Here is a 17,543-nt window from a genome sequence, read left to right as displayed (position 1 = left end):
TTTGTAAGTTATTTTCATGTCCTTTTCAAGTTAGGATCATTGGGGAAACCTAGTGGGTTAAATCATTCAGTATAATGTTGGAAACCCAATTTTGCCGGTTCTCTGCCATGATATTTGGGAGTATTGCTGGAAGAATGGTAGAATCCATTTTGCCCACTAGCTGTCTTTGTGTTTCAGTCATTAGGTTTTTGAAAAGATTTCTTTCACAGTTTCATAGTCATGTTATGGTGCATTTTTAATTCCCTACATCTCCTCTGAAACCAGGAGAGTTACGAAGCTGATAATTGGCATGGGTTAACCAAGTAATGGTGACCTTTCATTTCAATGAGTTCATGTTGTTGCAGCTGTTACATGTTTTATATCTCTACATCTCCTGTTGTTTTTAAACACAGATGAAATGTTAGGGATATCTAGGAAGAGGTATGTCAGAAATATTTCTCAAGTTAAAGCTTCCTGTCTGGGACTTGTTGAAACGTTTCCTAATGTATAGAGATGATGTGGTTTTGCCACAGATGGCTTTCATCTGACATTGCCTAGAGATGGTGCTTTGATTCATCCCGTCCAAGTTCCTCAGAGTGACAAGGGTGAAGATAAATCAAGCTCACCTCAAACGTAAGTTACCTCAGAAGTTGAGGAAAGTGTACCTAGTTGACTCTAATGCAGATTACCGAGAATTCTGGATTTAAGCCCTGGGTGGAAAATCACAGTTATAGTGATGAAGTATTTTAGCCATATTTAAACCTATGTCTTAAATTCGAAAACGCTCAATATTTTGATAAATTTAAAAGAATCGTGTATCTTTTTTTAAACTCTTTTATCAGGAAACAGGTCTAAAATACAAAATTGAATGACCACATGGTCCAAAATGTTCTGTAAACGTGATAACCTCGCAGAGGCAGTACTAATGTTAAAAAAGGCAAGGTTCGCCATGCGTTGGAAAGGGACGTCACTCTAAACATCTAAGAATTAAATCCTAATTTAAGCCCATGGGCTTAAATACGGAAAAAAAATCCTGTATTTTAGCCCATGGGCTAAATTTCGCGTGGGCCTAAATATGGGAATTCCTGGTATGTGGAGCCACAGTGGTAATATCTGGTGAAGATATGTAGCTGAATTAACATTGCAACAGTTCTTGTGAAATGGAAAAAATTGATATAGTTGTATCCTATTAAGGCTGATGTTTTCGGACAGGCACAATACCTTTTTCGTATATTGCAGGGATGGAGGAGTTGCTGTTACTGCTGCTGCACCGCCTGTGGCTTCACTGTCTATAGCGACTCTGGCCTTACAGAGTCAGAGCACAGAGGAGACGACATTCAGGATACAGAGTAAGGAAAAGCACTACAACAGTCATGGTGTAACTGATCCCAGTTACTAGGGGTGGCTAAAATAATTGATAATCGGAAATATCATTGATGTGAAAAATGATTAATTATTAATTATTGATAAGAAAATTGTGCTGTCGATAATATTGTACAATAACTTTTGTGGTAGAAAAAAGTTTGAATGTTCTCACAATATGCAAATTTAGGACTTTATTCATGGTCTGCTTCAGAATCATGTTCAGGATGCTGTTTTGTTAATAATCCATTCAAAAACATGCCGCCACTCACCAGTGATGTGAAGTATTTTCATTTCTTTCCGATAAGTTACGTCTCCAATATGTATCCATAATCAGTCGATATTTAGGTAACGATTATAGATCTCTGAGATCTATATTGATAGCCACCCTACCAGTTACAACTGGTGTTTGTTAATGATTAGACTGGTTTTCTTTCCGAAATAGGGGCTATTGGTTTTTATCCCCCGCCGTGCGTTTAGCGCGAAGCAGGGGATATAGTATTAGGCTCCGTCCGTCCATACGTATGAATTGGAATATCCTAAGATCCGTTGACAAGATTCTTCTCATATTTAGTACCTAGGTTAATCACATCAAGAAAGGTTCCAGTCAGGTTTGGTGACCTTGACCTTCATTTCAAGGTCACAAGGGGACTTTAACGTTTTACTCTTGTCAGCGAGATATCTCAAGATATGTTCTCTAGATTTTCTTCATATTCAACACCAAGCTTTATCTAGAGAAGGGGCAGGGCCCAGGCGATTTTAGTGACCTTCACGTAATTTTCAAGGTCATGGTGACACTTTGAAGATTTCAGCACATTAACCTGCATGTTATGCTTGTCCCGAGATAACTCAAGGCCCATTCTCTGGATTTTCTTCATATTTGACATCAAGCCTAATCTAGGGTAGGAACAGGGCTCAGTCGATTTTGGTGACCTTCACTTAATTTTCAAGGTCATGGTGGCACTTTGAAGATTTCAGCATACTAGTATTAACCTGCATGTTATGCTTGTCAGCGAGATACCTCAAGAACCATTCACTGGACTTACTTCATATTTGACACCAAGCTTCATCTAGGAAAAGTGCAAGACCCAGTCGATTTTGGTGACCTTCACTTAATTCAAGGTCACTGCGACACTTTGAAGATTTCAGTATGTTAACCTGAATTCACTGGATTTTCTTCATAGACTTTCAAGACTTCCCTTGAATGTTTTTCAATAAGCAATTTCTTTAGTACCACTTTTGCATATTTCATACACTATGACATTCATTGTCAAGGTCAAATTCAGTCTTGAAAATATTTGTGTTTGAACAACTAAAGAGAAGATAACAAGAGAGGTTGACTGGTCTTGTTTTTGTTGATATTTACCTTCATCTTACACTTTCATTACTTTTTATGTTTGTTTGATAATTTGCGGCAGGGGATTATGTCACCTTAGTGACAATGCTTGTTTTTATATTAAAGCCTTTGGACTGGAATATGGCAGAAATATGTGAATGTGACTCTAGTCTGAACTTTTTGAAAATTTCATTCCAGTTTACGTGTACAAGCATTATGATGTGTATATTGTGGTTGTCCAAATACTTTCATTGGCAGGGGGGTGGTGGGGTAGCCTAGTGGTTAAAGCGTTCACTCGTCACACCGAAGACCTGGGTTTGAATCCCCACATGGGTACAATGTGTGAAACCCTGCCGTGATATTGCTCGAATATTGCTTAAAGCGGCGTAAAACCATGCTCACTCACTCACTCACTTCATTGGCAGGGATTTGGCACTGTAACAGTAAGAGCAGTGTTGCGCAGTGGAATTAACGTGCAGTCTGTCAAAAATGTAACTGAAAACTAATCAGCTAAATTTCAAACACTTACCTTTGGTCTAAACAAGGAAGTAAACATGATTACAAGTGAAGTAAACATGATTACAAGTGAAGTAAACATGATTACAAGTGAAGTAAACATGATTACAAGTGAGAAAACTATGGATGATTCATAATCAACCAAATGTGATTCTCTTAAAGGTCACATGCAACCAAAAAATCAAATATAATTAAAACACAATTATCACTTCTTCATGACATATAATATGCATTGCTGATTATGAAAAAACAAATAAACAAAATTATAAGCGTATAATCGCAAATCAAAAGTGCAATATTTTGTACTTGGGTTAACCTCCCTCGAAACGAAGCAGCCGGGATACCGAACCCAGTCAGAGCGGGTGGGTGTGCACTCAAGTGTAACGGCTGGTTCATTAGCAGATGCCGCCTTCACGGCTCATTGTGTGTGTATATATAGAGATGTTGGGTTTTGTAAATACATGCTCATTTTTTGTGTATAACATTTTGCAATCAACAGACATCATAACATGTCATGTGTTCAAGTATCACACCTGCCTGTCTGTGTAATTACATAATGTGACAGAGACCGAACTCGGGCCATAAATCAATGCGTTTTGTTTATGGTGTATAGCCTGATTGGTGTTAAGTTCAAATTGCATGTGGTCAGTGATCGCAGTTGTGTATTGAATATTGTCATTAGCAGACAGGCAGGCCGACACACAGGTGTCAATAAAACAAGACATTGAGTTTTGTCTGTGACAACGACATATCTCTATCACAGTTAGAAATTCTGTCAACGCTAAATAATGACATTGCTTTTAAGTATCGAACTGAGAAAGTGACTCGGTAAGAAGAACGTGTGGTGAAATAGACAAATGAAATTATATAAACAGTTTATTTACTGTCATAACATATAAAAGCTTCGCACTGTGAGATATCAACAAAACATTATGAAAATAGCTCACACCAAAGCCTTCACCGAAAGTATTCACCAGACAGCCCGCTTCCAAGTTGCGCGAACCTATTTCACTGCGCACATGCTATGAGCGCAGCCCAGCTGTTGAAACCCGTATTCCCCAGAAAAGTCTGGGGAAAAGTAGTGAAACGTTTGAACTCCGATTTCGCGCGTTTTTTTTCATCGCGTTATTTTTCAACTTTATAAGTTGAATTTGCATTTTTGAAGCTTTGTTTCGGTAAGTCCATACCGAAAGGTATCAGAATCTGCAAAGTTGTGTTTTACGTTGCATGTGACCTTTATCAAGATTCTAAGTGAAACTTCTGACTGAAGCTAATTGTCTTACCAGGAACTCTAATAAAGCCAATATTATTCCGGTTTAACGCAGTATGTTGGTCTAACTGCACGAATCTAATGCCTAGAAGCAAAACAAGAGAGAAGTTTACTCCAAATAGCGAATAAGCTTGGTCTATCGTTTTCCACTGTCGTAAATACTTTTAAACTACCTCGCATTTCACGTGCACACGTACCCATCTTCGGGTGTATTCACAAGACACAATAATGAGATTTTAACCAATTCCCAACACAAGATACAACTCACTTACTTACTGACTCCCTGCCTGTAGAGCCCGACCTGCGGATGTCAGAGGAAGGGGAGGAAGGGAGCGAGGTGAATGTGTTCAAGAAGACCCGATCTGGTGTGCGCAGGCGAGTGGATCAACAACTCCACCTATCAGAGGAGAGGTAGGAACTGGATTTTGTTATCATAGAAACTGAATGTACCGAACAAAAATATCTTCCAAGTTCAATTGGTGATCATACTTAATACAGGTTATGTCAAATGTTTTTCAAATAATTATAATAATGATTGCCCTGCATTTGAAATCTTGAATTTCCCAGATTATGACCCTTGTCAGCAATGTTCCAATGCTTGTAAGTTTCATTAAAGTGGTGGACAGTTATGACATGTGTCACGTACATCTTCACGGTAATCTGACATTGAGATGACATTGAAACTAACTCACTCTTGAAAATGTATAACAGTTGGAAAAATAATTGGCCGACCGTTCCTTTAACTCTCTTACACATACAAAATCATGTGAATGCTTGTGAAATTAGCTGCTAAGGTTCTACGTAATACTACACGTTATATAAGCCTTCCTTCAGGGTACCTTGACCTATCTGTCTGTATGCATGCTGCAGCCTCACTTGCCAGAACTAGGACCAAAATGATTTGTTTTTTAAAGGCACAATTGTTATCCCTTGCGACTTGCCTGAAATCGATAATTGAAACTTTGAGGCGAACAGCTTCCAAATTGAGAACAGTTGCCATGTTTTGAATATAAACAATTGCTCCGTACATCGAAAACTGTCGCATGCGGTGTCGGTGTTTGCCGAACTGGTTTCAATCATAGACATTAGCGTCATTTTATCTTGGACTGAGTTCTGTCTCCAAAACAGTTATAGAATATTCATAAAGAACGCTCCAAGGGACATAACACTATGGGGTTCGCTTGAAATAATGTTTGGCCAGTAGAGGGCATGAGAGTCACGTTGCAAAAAGAACTGATCCCATGCAACTTATGCTTATTGTCCAAAGCAATTACTGGATTGTCTGGTCATCAAATAGCAGGAATGTTGCTGGGTGTTGATTCGGCCCTCAACTACAAACATACAATGAACCTTTACATTTCATGGTGTAGTGAACATTTGAACCCTGCTAGGTAGCTGTATAGATGCTAACTGGCCTTCCCTTACATTATACAGTGAGGATTTCTTCAACATAGAAATGAGCGGGAAGAGGAAATCAGCACCACCTGGTGAGACCAAGTCTCTGACAGCTGAGAAGAGACCTCGTACAGGGGAGATAACTCATATTGATGAAGACGCAGAGACCCAGCCTGATCAGCCTGTCAGTGAGAAAAAGCCTGATCAGCCTGTCAGTGAGAAAAAGCCTGAACAGGTGAGCTTTCTGTTAGTGAAAATGTTAAAATGGACATGTGGTGAGATGAGAATGAAGACCAGGAGAAATAACAAAGGAAAATGAGTGATGTTTTATGCTGTCGCTAAAGATGTACCATCACAGTGTCGAGCATCATTGAACAATGTGAATACTTCTTTGAGTGACATATTGAGAAGTTGGAGAGTCAGATAAAGACAAACTTTATGGATGAACAACCTCTTTATTAGGTGATGTCACAATCTAAATGTGAATCCTGTTACATACTCAACATGAAGCAGAGGAGATCTTCAGTAGTCCCCGGTAGTCCATGGTAGTCCATGGTAGTCACAAGGTCCTCAGCAGTGCCTGGTAGTCATAAGGTCCTCAGTAGTCCATGGTAGTCACCAGGTCCTCAGTAGCGCCTGGTTGTCACAAGGTCCTCAGTAGTGCCTGGTAGTCATAAGGTCCTCAGTAGTCCATGATAGTCACCAGGTCCTCGGTAGTGCCTGGTAGTCACCAGGCCTCAGTAGTCCATGGTAGTCATAATGTCCTCAGTAGTGCCTGGTAGTCATAAGGTCGTCAGTAGCGCCTGGTAGTCTTAAGGTCCTGATTAGTCCATGGTAGTCATAAGGTCCTCAGAAGTGCCTGGTAGTCATAAGGTCCTCAGTAGTCCATGGTAGTCATAATGTCATCAGTAGTGCCTGGCAGTCACAGGGTCCTCAGTAGTTGATGGTAGTCACAAGGTCCTCAGTAGTGCCTGGTAGTCACAAGGTCCTCAGTAGTCCATGGTAGTCAAAGGTCCTCAGTAGTCCATGGTAGTCACGAGGTCTCCGGTAGTCCATGGTAGTCTTGAGGTCTTTGGTACAGATGGTATTCTTAAGAGCAGGCTGCAATAGAGATTAAGTAGATACAGTGAGCGACCTTGTAGATGCTATCAGCCATTGATTGTCTTGCCTAGATTATTTGAAGCTGTAGTATTTCTTTTTGTAGCTTCCACATTGAGTTCTATGAACAGCCTATTATCATGCGTATAGTACTTGAGACCTACAAATACCAGATGGGACAGTTTATGAACTCTTCATGAAACCTAAACACTTTCTAAATATGCCAGTAAATGGATACAATACATCATGATGTTGTATGTGTCGTGACTGCCGGTGTCATGGTGCATCCACATATCAACTTAAACTCTTGTCTTTTGTTGACTCAGGAAAAGGATGATGCTCCCGACCCGTTTAGTGAAAACACAGAGACTTATGAAGTGCCTAAGAATGTGGATGTAGAAATGGTGGAAGATAATGTGTCAAGCTCGCTACAGGAAGGAAGCTTATTACAGCTGCAGGGAACTCCTCAGGGTGGTGTTCCAGCATCCTTGAGGCAGGAGACTGAAGCTCAGGGGACACTTCTCCAGCAGGTGCAGACGAAAGGAGCTACACAAACTGATGAAACAGTGATGGTTCAACCAGGTGCAAGTAGTGGTCTTACAGCCTCTACGCAATCTCAAAGCAAAACTTGTGCTGCTCCTAATCCAAGACCCAACACCTCAAAAGATGATTTGTCTGCAAAAGAAGTGTCATTTACAAATTTGGAAAACACAAAGAGTTCCAGATCCAAGGATAACGAAAAGCAGATGGCTGGGAAAACAGCACAGGTAGACTCGACTTCAGGCTCTACGGCCGACCTTAAGGGAGGTAATCTCAGTGTGAGTGTTTTGAAGGACTCGGGTATCGGTGATCCTCTCAATATGACGTCTGTGATGGAGACATCACCTCATGCTGCCCACAGTGTTACTCTGCGAGGAAATCATCTGATCCTTACACCTTCCACGGATCCCAGTCTCAGCAGCTGGCCACAGAACAGACCACCACCACCAGGGTCGGTAACTGATGTTAATTTGAAAGCTTTTAATAATTTTTCCTTATCCTGACTCATGCTCTTTTGCTTGTCTTCTTCTTCTTGCGAACATAGTGGAACACTTGTATCTCCCTAATTGAAGTTCCCTTCAATAAAGAAATCACTAATTAGTACTCACCACGAGTTACCTCCCTTCCACAAGCGCGGGGGAACGAGGGCGCCACCTCTACCCATGTGCCTCACTCTCTCCTTCTTCGCCCAGTGAGCAGGATGTGAGAGCGCCTGTGTCTCCCTACACACTATATCCTTTGATTATTTTTAGTTAGTTACCTCTTATAGGCATCTATAGAGGTTTAGCTAGTATCCTTCAACAATTATGTATTGATATTTAGTTGTGTTTCTACTGTTTATTCACGGGACGCCGTGTTTATTCAGTGGATTACGTTGATGAAAATCTGTACTGTTTGCAGGTTACGTTTTTCTGCTGCTGATCCGCATTTAATATGCCCTAGCTGTACTGCGCCATGTTAATTTTCTTCACGTTGCAGTTGCTGTACTAATTTATCCAATTCTGCCTTTAATAAATATTTACCTTGCGTTTGAGACGCGCAGCAGATAGGTCACGTAAGCAGAGTCTAGCCATGACTGATACACCTGAAACCCTCGCCAGTCTACTGCTGTTGGTCGACCCCCCTCCCGTCTGGTGTTCCGCTAGAGTGGTGGAGAGGCGTGGGATGTAGTCCGCCGTCTCCAAGAAGTGTCCTGCTTCCCCAGACATCCCGTCGTCGCAGCCAAAGACTAGAGGGCTTCTACTTCATCTCAACGCAGATTCCGCACCCCCAGGGCAGCATCGACCTCTGAGGGGAAATCAATTAAGTCTACTAGGACTTTCTCAGCCGAGATTGTTCCCGTCGCAGTTTGGGCCTGTATGATGATCAGCTGATCATCATACCTGATGTACATCAAAAGAATGACCGATGTCGGCAACAGTGATGTCAGCGCAGATCAACATGCAGTCTGATGTACCAACGCTGATGTCCGATGATCTTCCTGAGGGTCCCGTTGCTACCAACGCAGATAGGGCAGCAACTACTTCATTGCAGATCGTCCCAGACGACCTGATGCGTCAGATTATGAAGATGATGTAGACCGCTACGGTCTGGAGAGGCAACCAGCCTCGAGCCTTCGCGAAGGCTCCAACGTAGACGTCACATCAGAGGGCCCCCCCGTCAGCGAAGCGACTACTACGAAGCCATCGTCGAGGAAGCCACCTTCGCGAAGGTCGTCACAGCCCACCTCCACGAAGGACCCAGATGCCCAGCCTTCGCGAAGGCCTTCGCGAAGGTCAAGTCGTCACTTCCCAGGACCGGACTCAGATGAAGCTTCGCGAAGGTCTTCGCGAAGGTCTTCGCGAAGGGCAAAGGGCACCAGTAACAGGCTCCGAGTCATCTTCGTCCAGAAGGTCATCCAGGGAAAAGCCTCCGCGAAGGGCAACCCAGCCTATAGCGAACACTTCGCTAAGGAAGTCCCAGGCCGCCTCCGCGAAGGAGCCAGAGCCTCTCCAGTTGCGAGGGACATCGCGGAGGAGGAGCGCTTCGCCGAGCCCACACCCTGTAGAACACAGAGGTCGTTCGCGAAGCAAGCGCTCATATATATTGATCGGGTTCTGACTCGATACCTTCGCGAAGGTCGCGAAGGCTAAGTGGCTCCAAGTCTACTTCACCCAGAAGATCTAGAAGGGATACTTCGAGTGCTTCGCGAAGTCTCCGGCGTTCGCCGAGGAAGTCTCCTCCAAGGTCTCCATATACTAGCCACTTGTCATTTATAGCCACTCGTCAGTCCGTTCAAGACATCGCATGAGTTGTCTATCAACTGTATGCCATATGCCGTCTACAAGCCTACGCGAAGACAATTGCACAGGCTATTTACAACACAGAACGTCGCTGTATTAATTAGTCAACGACGTTTCATAGATCTTCACAGGAATCAACTTTTCCGTATAGATTGCTAGATATGCAATCCCGGACTACGATACGATTATCTACATGCGTGACCATTACGCAGATCTGCAGACAATTCAATATCGAAATTGAACAGCAGCCTTGTTACAGCGAGTATAACTCATAATCGTCAACGTTTTCTGAGAAGAAATATGTACAACAAGTTCAGCTTTAATTCTACAATTATGACGATACATTCATGTATACAGTCTACAAGCTGACAACTTGCAAGGTTATTGTACCTTTATATCAGGAAGTCGGAATTATATTCAAGACTGAAGTTACTTTCACGACAGCCAGGAAAATAACCTACCCAGCATTAATATAACAGAGCGAGGTATTTCGCGCCGGAGGTTTCGCGCGTTTACCATTAACCCTCGAAACATGTGGTCACTCGGGTAACTTCGGGAAGCTACGGTGAAGACCGACGATTGTTCTAATAAAAACAACTGACACATTCGTATCGCCAGTCCCAGACCCACTAGCATTGGCAACAGACGCACTAAGCTTATCGTTGGAAGGACTCAATGCGTACGCTTTTCCGCCACCAGCGTTAATCTCACAAGTTTACTCAAATCAGTCAAACGCAGAGCCTCCATTTGAATTTGGTCGCGGCCTACTGACCAGCGAGAACGTGGTTTCCAACTCTTATTCAAGAAATCGGACAACCAATACTACAGCTTACAGAGTGCTCGAATCTGTTAATACATCCGCACACCAAACAAGTGCACGGAAAGCCAGAAATATTCCAACTTCACGTATGGATTGTATCAAGGCGTGTCTGAATAACACGTTATTCAGCCAGAGCGGCAAAGCAGTCTAGCTTGCCCTGCGTAACTCAACTTGCAACTTATACGATGACAATTGGCACAGTTTGTCAATTATGCTGCAAAGAAAGGATTTACAGCTAGATATGCTACTCATCCTCAAGTGGCTGACTACTTATGTTATATACGTCAGACTAAGATTTTATAAGGATCAACTTGTCCACCTATCTTGAAGCAATAGCTCTATCATAACTGAGAACGGGCGTCAAGTTAACCTAAACCCAGTTACTCGCCTTGCTACGAGCTTTCTGATTGGAGGATTAAAACGGAAGTTTCACGCTCCAACATGGGATCTGAATATAGTGCTCCAACACCTCACAAGTGAGGTTTATGAACACGCTTTGATGATATACTTGGACCCCATGATACAATGAATCTATCACGATGGCCAGTAAGAGCACTGTAAATATATCTCCACCGAGCCAAACAGGAGGGAAAAATGCAAGAGATTATTTCCTCTATCATCAAGCTACGCAGACTGAAGTCTCACGTACTACTATCTCCTTTTGGATCAGTACTGTCATACTACGTGCCTACAAGACTGCAGGACTCGACCCTCCATGAGCTTCTAATCCTCATGATATTAGAGCGCTAACATCTACAATTGCTCTACACATGTGCTATTGAAATAATGGAGGGTTATTTCTGGAGATCCGATATGGTGTTTGCCAACCACTATCTGAGAGATATCACCACCGAGGACGTCTCAGGTATCCACCAATTCGGTCCCATGGTCCTCCCACAACAGTTGACAGTTCCTCGGAGAAGATAAGTCAATCTTACAGATTTCTACTTATCATATAACAGTACTAAATAGCTACATGCTATATATATTTTGCTTAAGTTCTTTTATTATCTTAAGCTCAGTACTATGGTTATTATATCATACAATATATAAGTTAACAACTCTATGGAGTTTGTTATTATATATTTACCTTAAGTTAATCATATCTTAAGCTCAGTACTATGGTTACATTATAAATGTATTAGCTAACAAACTCTACAGAGTTTTTGGCTATTATATATGTAGCTTAAGTTAATTATATCTTAAGCACAGTACTATACTCATATCGTAAAAATATATTAGCTAACAAACTCTACGGAGTTTTTGCTATTATATATGTAGCTTAAGCTTATTCATATCTTAAGCTCAGTACTATGTTTATATCATATAAGTATATTAGCTAACAAACTCTAAAGAGTTTTTGCTATTATATATTTGGCTTAAGTTTCATCATATCTTAAGCATTATGGTTACATTATAACATGTATTAGCTAACAAACTCTACGGAGTTTTTGCTATTATATATGTAGCTTAAGTTTTCTTTCATATCTTAAGCTCAGTACTATGTTTATATCATATAAGTATATTAGCTAACAAACTCTAAAGGTTTTTTTTGCTATTATATATTTAGCTTGAGTTTCATCATATCTTAAGCATTATGGTTACATTATAAAATGTATAAGCTAACAAACTCTACGGAGTTTTGCTATTATATATATAGCTTAAGTTTAATCATATCTTAAGCTCAGTACTATGTTTATATCATAAAAGTATATTAGCTAATAAACTCTAAGGAGTTTTTTGCTATTATATATTTAGCTTAAGTTTAATCATATCTTAAGCTCAGTACTATGTTTATATCATAAAGTATTTTAGCTAACAAACTCTAAGGAGTTTATACTATCATATTAACAAGCTTAAGTCTATTAGTCTTAAGCATTGTATTAATGTTATATATACTTTATCATAATAAGTAAATTGTAATAACCTTTATATGGCAGCTGATAAGTTAGCAGCAGGAATTCATCAGTTCAGTGCCTTTATGAAGTTCCCATAGGGTTATTACAATCATCACAGTTCAAATCACTAATTATTAAAGTCCAAAGTATTATATATTCCCACCTCCTTTTCCGTAGGATACTACAAGCAAAAGAGCATGAGTCAGGATAAGGAAAAATATGTAATTTTTAGAGTAAAATTGATATTTTATACTTATCCTGACTCATGAGGTAAGCCCTCCCGTCCTCCCCACATAACACTTTGGATTTCCCTGAAAATTCAAATGTTGGGCTCAGTATATGAGGAGAGAGTGAGGCACATGGGTAGAGGTGGCGCCCTCGTTCTCGCGCTTGTGGAAGGGAGGTAACTCGTGGTGAGTACTAATTAGTGATTTCTTTATTGAAGGGAACTTCAATTAGGGAGATACAAGTGTTCCACTATGTTCGCAAGAAGAAGAAGACAAGCAAAAGAGCATGAGTCAGGATAAGTATAAAATATCAATTTTACTCTAAAAATTACATCAACTTGTGTGTTTAAGTGCTGATGAGTTCATCATTAATGTTGAATTGTTTTAATGTTAGAACTGACTTTGCACATCACACTATATTTACAGAACCCTTTGCCAACAACTCCATTATCATCAAGAAAAAAACCTGGAAGAGGGTTGAAAAGAGTCAGCGCTAAGAAGATTGTGAAAGATGACAGTACCTTGTCTTCAGACTTTAAGGCATCTGCCAGCAAGTCAAAACCTAAGAAGTTGCGCAGACCTGTCACCAGGATTCAAAAGTTGCCTGGCAGAAAAACTGCTCTTGTGGACAACCCAGAAGATGCTCCAGGTAAGAGCACTTTAAATCTTATGCCAATACAGCTAAGGTAGATGTGAAGCAGGTTCAGTGAAGGTAGGTGTAGAGCAGGTTCAGTGAAGGTAGGTGTAGAGCAGGTTCAGTGAAGGTAGGTGTAGAGCAGGTTCAGTGAAGGTAGGAGTAGAGCAGGTTCAGTGAAGGTAGGTGTAGAGCAGGTTCAGTGAAGGTAGGTCAGTGTAGAGCAGCAGTGAAGGTTCAGTGAAGGTAGAGCAGGTTCAGTGTAGAGCAGGTTCAGTGAAGGTTGAGTGTAGAGCAGGTTCAGTGAAGAGCAGGTGTAGAGCAGGTTCAGTGAAGGTCAGTGTAGAGCAGGTTCAGTGAGTTCAGTGGTAGAGCAGGTTCAGTGAAGGTCGGTGTAGAGCAGGTTCAGTGAAGGTAGGTGTAGAGCAGGTTCAGTGAAGGTAGGTGTAGAGCAGGTTCAGTGAAGGTTGGAGTAGAGCAGGTTCAGTGAAGGTCAGTGTAGAGCAGGTTCAGTGAAGGTAGGTGTAGAGCAGGTTCAGTGAAGATCAGTGTAGAGCAGGTTCAGTGGAGGTATGTGTAGAGCAGGTTCAGTTAAGAGCAGGTTCAGTGAAGGTCGGTGTAGAGCAGGTTCAGTGAAGGTCAGTGTAGAGCAGGTTCAGTGAAGGTTGGTGTAGAGCAGGTTCAGTGAAGGTTGGTGTAGAGCAAGTTCAGTGAAGGTTAGTGTAGAGCAGGTTCAGTGAAGAGCAGGTTCAGTGAAGGTCGTGTAGAGCAGGTTCAGTGAAGGTGCGGTGTAGAGCAGGTTCAGTGAAGGTTGGTGTAGAGCAGGTTCAGTGAAGGTTGGTGTAGAGCAGGTTCAGTGAAGGTCAGTGTTCAGCAGTTCAGTGAAGGTTGGTGTAGAGCAGGTTCAGTGAAGGTTGGTGTAGAGCAGGTTCAGTGAAGGTTGGTGTAGAGCAGGTTCAGTGAAGGTTGGTGTAGAGCAGGTTCAGTGAAGGTAGGTGTAGAGCAGGTTCAGTGAAGGTTGGTGTAGAGCAGGTTCAGTGAAGGTAGGTGTAGAGCAGGTTCAGTGAAGGTTGGTGTAGAGCAGGTTCAGTGAAGGTTGGTGTAGAGCAGAGTGAAGGTTGGTGTAGAGCAGGTTCAGTGAAGGTTGGTGTAGAGCAGGTTCAGTGAAGGTTGGTGTAGAGCAGGTTCAGTGAAGGTTGGTGTAGAGCAGGTTCAGTGAAGGTTGGTGTAGAGCAGGTTCAGTGAAGGTTGGTGTAGAGCAGGTTCAGTGAAGGTTGGTGTAGAGCAGGTTCAGTGAAGGTAGGTGTAGAGCAGGTTCAGTGAAGGTAGGTGTAGAGCAGGTTCAGTGAAGGTTGGTGTAGAGCAGGTTCAGTGAAGGTAGGTGTAGAGCAGGTTCAGTGAAGGTTGGTGTAGAGCAGGTTCAGTGAAGATCGGTGTAGAGCAGGTTCAGTGAAGGTTGGTGTAGAGCAGGTTCAGTGAAGGTTGGTGTAGAGCATGTTCAGTGAAGGTTGGTGTAGAGCAGGTTCAGTGAAGGTAGGTGTAGAGCAGGTTCAGTGAAGGTTGGTGTAGAGCAGGTTCATTGAAAGTTGGTGTAGAGCAGGTTCAGTGAAGGTAGATGTAGAGCAGGTTCAGTGAAGGTTGGTGTAGAGCAGGTTCAGTGAAGGTCAGTGTAGAGCAGGTTCAGTGAAGGTAGAGCAGGTTCAGTGAAGGTCGGTGTAGAGCAGGTTTAGTGTATGTTGTGTTGCAGGCTTAATGAAGGTAGCTGCCCACAAGGTCTAGTAATGGTAACTTACAGGAGATTCAGTAAAGGTAGCACGGGAGGAATACTGAGGATTTTTTCAGGTGTCCATCAGTTTGCGAAAGGTCCATTCAGCTCAGTGAAGGTAGCTGTGTACCAGTTTTCCTGAATATACCCCCAGGCAAGTTTCGTTTATGGAACTATCCAGCAGCTGTGGAACCTTCCAGAAAATATATTTTGGTGTAGGTTAGTCATTGGTAGATTTACAGCATTATTGTCTCCAGTTTGAAAGAAGATATTTTGTTATAGACTGTGTCTTCTTTGTTGGCAGGAGACACTGGTGAGCCACGAGCAGCAGTCACCAGTCCAGGCACAGGTTTTGATGCTGATGTGAGTCACTCCCTTCCCAGTCAGAGGTCAACAGAAAGACATGTAGCATTCCAGAACATCCCTGGCAAGACACCAGTAGCAGCAGCAGCAACAGCAGCAGCCTCCTCTGCACCAGCTGCAGTAAGACTATCTCTACATCAAATGTTGATTGCAATCTGTCAGTAATCAGACTCAGTCAATAAAGATCTACACATTTCTGATGTTTTATATTTAGTCTGATTTTATTTTGCTCATTTTCATATGTTAGGTAACATTTCTCATCATCAGCTTTCCTCTTTGTTTCAGTCTTCAGATCTGTCTGACTCCCAGATGTCCGACCAGCTGACGGAGACGGTGATCATCACAAGGAAGAGGAAGACTGTTGAGATTGAGACAATCATTCGTATAGTCACCAACAGAGAGGGCAAGGTGGTGGGGCGGGTCAAGAAAGAGGTGGGTGAAGTTCAGGAATTAGCAGACTTGGGAAAGCTGATAGTTATGTTGTATCTTCACACAACCCCATCAGACTAGGATGAGTAAAGGCTGGAAGCATGTTTTGGATCACCTAGCTGAACGTCAAGTGAGCTTATATCATGGTCTGTTTGTCGGGCATACATTTTGCATTGTGTCCTCCATTTGGTAAGCAATATCTCCAAATAAACCTCTGGACCAATGATGCTGAAACTTCACATGCTTGTTCCCTCCACTGATGTCACTCAAGGTCACTGCATGATGTTTGTTCTGCTCCCTTAAAAGCGTTAGTACCAACCAATTTATGGACATTTCTTAGAAATTTATTTTCAAAATGGCATAACATTTGGTTTATTCATTGGAAATGTGTGGGCTCAAAAATTATTACAATATCAATAAATGTGTAACATGAAAATTGTTCTGCTGATTTTGTATTCAAGGTAGGAGGTATGAGTGAACCCTGCTTACATTCTGGATCGTTTGTAGTTGGAACCTATAACCCACTGACTGATATATATGCATCAGTCCACGCCATCAGGTACGGTGACAGCCAGCCAACAAAGTTGCCAAGCCTCACTCACTTTAGTTGCCTCTTTTGACCAGCAATATGCTTGAGACCTGTCTCTAGTGTGGAACCCAGCAGATGTAGCTAGTATTCCACATTGATATTCTTCTGTATGACAATTCATATGATTCAGTCACCTCTTTGTCTTTAATATTTTAGGAGGAGTGCGGTGAGCCCTCCTTTACTACAACGTTCCACAGTGAGGAGACTAATGTGTTACCCTTAGTATCCCCATCTCGGACTCCAGGTTCCCTCACTCCAGGTGACCTGGCAGATGTCAGTTCCGGCTTTTCCAGATCCAACAGCACAGGATCTAAAGGCAGCAGTCTTGAGAAAGGGATGACAAGTCTAGATCTGGCGCCCCTATCGAGGAGGGAAGACTCCTTGCAGAGACTGCTGACGTCTAGCTCCACCAGACTGTCATTACCTCACAGCACCTTCTCCAGCATCACCTCTCCTTCCATCTCCAGGAACGAAGATGCCCCTAAACTGACCGTTGCCAGAGAGTCCAACAGAACCCCTGTGTCGGACATTGTGGATGAAGGACGAGCAGTGAAGACTCCAGATGCGTCTGTGATTGAGAAAACAGACAGTCATATAGGTGCAGTTGTCAGCAGCGCCGGTAGTCGGCGTACGTCAGACTCTCTGTTCACGAGTCCTGAAGTCCACAGAGAAGATGCTGGTGAAGCAGGTCATCACGGAGAGCAGCGGAGGGAGGTCAGTAACCACCCAAGTTCACCACTGAAGAAACGGCCTGCTGATTCCAGCCAAGATTCATCAACAGAGATCACCTCAGCTCAGCGACCCCGGACACAGGAGAGTGGTGGGTTTTCTATACATGGGTCTGTTGGGCAGCGGAAGCAGGTACAGTCACCACTACATTTGCTACAGACGACAGACTCAGATATTCCACCTTCACAGAACCAGCAAGTTAGAAGGTCTGCTAGGGGTATGTATTGATTCTCACTCCGATCATAATTACACACTTAAATCCAATAAAATATGATATGCTTATCTGAGATATGGTACATATCTTGATAAAT

General features: G+C 42.3%; 1 protein-coding gene across 1 annotated transcript in view; it reads left to right on the top strand.

Annotated features, from left to right (window-relative positions):
- The window catches only part of LOC124263608 (mucin-17-like), a 77,871-nt gene that overhangs the window by 42,709 nt on the left and 17,619 nt on the right, over positions 1-17,543 (top strand). The window contains exons 13-21 of the mRNA XM_046698263.1: positions 513-612; positions 1,219-1,328; positions 4,757-4,874; positions 5,898-6,093; positions 7,283-7,951; positions 13,150-13,372; positions 15,427-15,605; positions 15,771-15,917; positions 16,660-17,449. Of these exons, the coding sequence (XP_046554219.1) occupies positions 513-612; positions 1,219-1,328; positions 4,757-4,874; positions 5,898-6,093; positions 7,283-7,951; positions 13,150-13,372; positions 15,427-15,605; positions 15,771-15,917; positions 16,660-17,449 (2,532 nt within the window). The remainder of the gene's footprint in view (positions 1-512; positions 613-1,218; positions 1,329-4,756; positions 4,875-5,897; positions 6,094-7,282; positions 7,952-13,149; positions 13,373-15,426; positions 15,606-15,770; positions 15,918-16,659; positions 17,450-17,543) is intronic.

The sequence above is a fragment of the Haliotis rubra genome, unplaced genomic scaffold (assembly GCF_003918875.1).
Source record: "Haliotis rubra isolate DU_JTF1 unplaced genomic scaffold, ASM391887v1 Scf120, whole genome shotgun sequence".
Classification (NCBI taxonomy): Eukaryota; Metazoa; Mollusca; class Gastropoda; order Lepetellida; family Haliotidae; genus Haliotis; species Haliotis rubra.
This window is presented reverse-complemented; position numbering and strand designations above follow the sequence as displayed.